At 35.5% G+C, this 1,366-nt stretch overlaps 1 protein-coding gene and 1 long non-coding RNA gene across 2 annotated transcripts in view; one reads left to right on the forward strand and one right to left on the reverse strand.

The window, feature by feature from the left end:
- The window catches only part of LOC109584354 (ankyrin repeat, PH and SEC7 domain containing protein secG-like), a 15,308-nt gene extending 14,428 nt beyond the window's left edge, over window positions 1-880 (reverse strand). Inside the window, exons 1-3 of the mRNA XM_020000071.1 lie at window positions 813-880; window positions 488-766; window positions 340-423 (exon numbers count right to left, since the gene is read on the reverse strand). Coding sequence (XP_019855630.1) covers window positions 340-423; window positions 488-766; window positions 813-858 — 409 coding nt within the window. The 5' untranslated portion in view covers window positions 859-880. The remainder of the gene's footprint in view (window positions 1-339; window positions 424-487; window positions 767-812) is intronic.
- Window positions 881-989: 109 nt separating this feature from the next.
- LOC109584361 (uncharacterized) lies at window positions 990-1,235 on the forward strand. The gene is made up of 2 exons (XR_002185966.1): window positions 990-1,028; window positions 1,065-1,235. It is a non-coding gene; the product is annotated as an uncharacterized LOC109584361 (long non-coding RNA).
- Window positions 1,236-1,366: the final 131 nt, after the last annotated feature.

Genomic DNA, 1,366 nt, shown 5'->3' on the forward strand with positions numbered 1-1,366 from the left:
ACTATGATGCTCTATGAAGTTGCTGCTCTCAAATCTATAGAGATGTCCAAGAAACTGTATCCTCATCTTTTATTAGCTGCAAAGCATCTGTTTAAGCTGTCTTGACTAATCTGGTCTCTTCTGTCATATGACATAGAACCAACCATGTGTTCTTCTTTGCACACACTTTTTGCGTGAGTGTCTCCAGACCCTTCCTTCGCAGGTAGTGAAGGGGCGGGGCGAAACTATGCTCATACATGACACACTATTTGACAGTATGCCTAGTGTTATGTTTATATTATAAATTGGGCTTAATAATGCTCATACATGATTCATCATTAACTATATCAAATATCTAACCTTCACTGGTTTGCATTGTCAGAGGTGTAGCTAATATTGGTCTATTTGATATTTCACTTGTCGGTGTGAAGGGGCGGGCCGATACTAGTATAGGAACAAATGTCATAAAAAATTAACATTAAAATTATTAAGCTTCAAATTTATTCACTTTGTCTTTCTTCATTAATACCATCAGCTACAGCATTCTCTCCTATTCCTCTAAAAGCAGCTATCAGTGTATCTATTGTTGGAGTCTCCACATCATCAGCTTTACGCAGCCAGCTAGCCAAACACTCTGTAAAACAAGGATCAACTTCTCCATGGTCTTTCTTTATTTTCTCTAGAGTATTGTGAGACAATTTAAGACGTAGACCAAGTTGATGATATGATATCTTGCTGTAGTGATGCTTCTCAAGTGATGCAATCACTTCATTAAGATCTCTAATGTCTATAGCAATCATAATACAATAAAATTATTATAATTCTACACTCACTTAAAGTCCTTCCACTAAAAATAGGTTCCAAAACTGATTCAGCCATTAAAGGCGTATTTTCAAATGTAGACTAGGCGGGGCTAGCATAGATAATATAGAGTATACATACAGGGATTGGAAACGGGCCGTAGCAACAGGAAAATGCTAATTGATAGTACCGTAATTATTTTTCTAATTACTCGTATGTAAAATTAAAATGGCTGAAAGTTGAAAAAGGTGGTTTTTTGTTGCATAAAGTCTTATTTTGTATAGGTAACCCTTCAGTAATGTTGAGAGACATTCTTCCTGTTTGCCCAAGCTGTCTGCTGTAGCAATGTATCTGTTTGCAGTTTAAATTCAGTGTTTTATGAATTAGCAATCATTATTGATCACATTTACTATATTTAGTTCTATATTTTGATTTGTACAACCTATTGAATAGAACTGGTGTTGGCAACCTCCGGTGTGTTCTAAGCAATACAATGGTGTGATAGTTAATGTCACAGACCCTTTGGTTTTTATGTTAAGGGTACAAAACAAACCTCTCAAACTAATCAGTAAATCTATTGTTACAG

This window comes from Amphimedon queenslandica, unplaced genomic scaffold (genome assembly GCF_000090795.2).
Source record: "Amphimedon queenslandica unplaced genomic scaffold, v1.1 AMPQUscaffold_13216, whole genome shotgun sequence".
NCBI lineage: Eukaryota > Metazoa > Porifera > Demospongiae > Haplosclerida > Niphatidae > Amphimedon > Amphimedon queenslandica.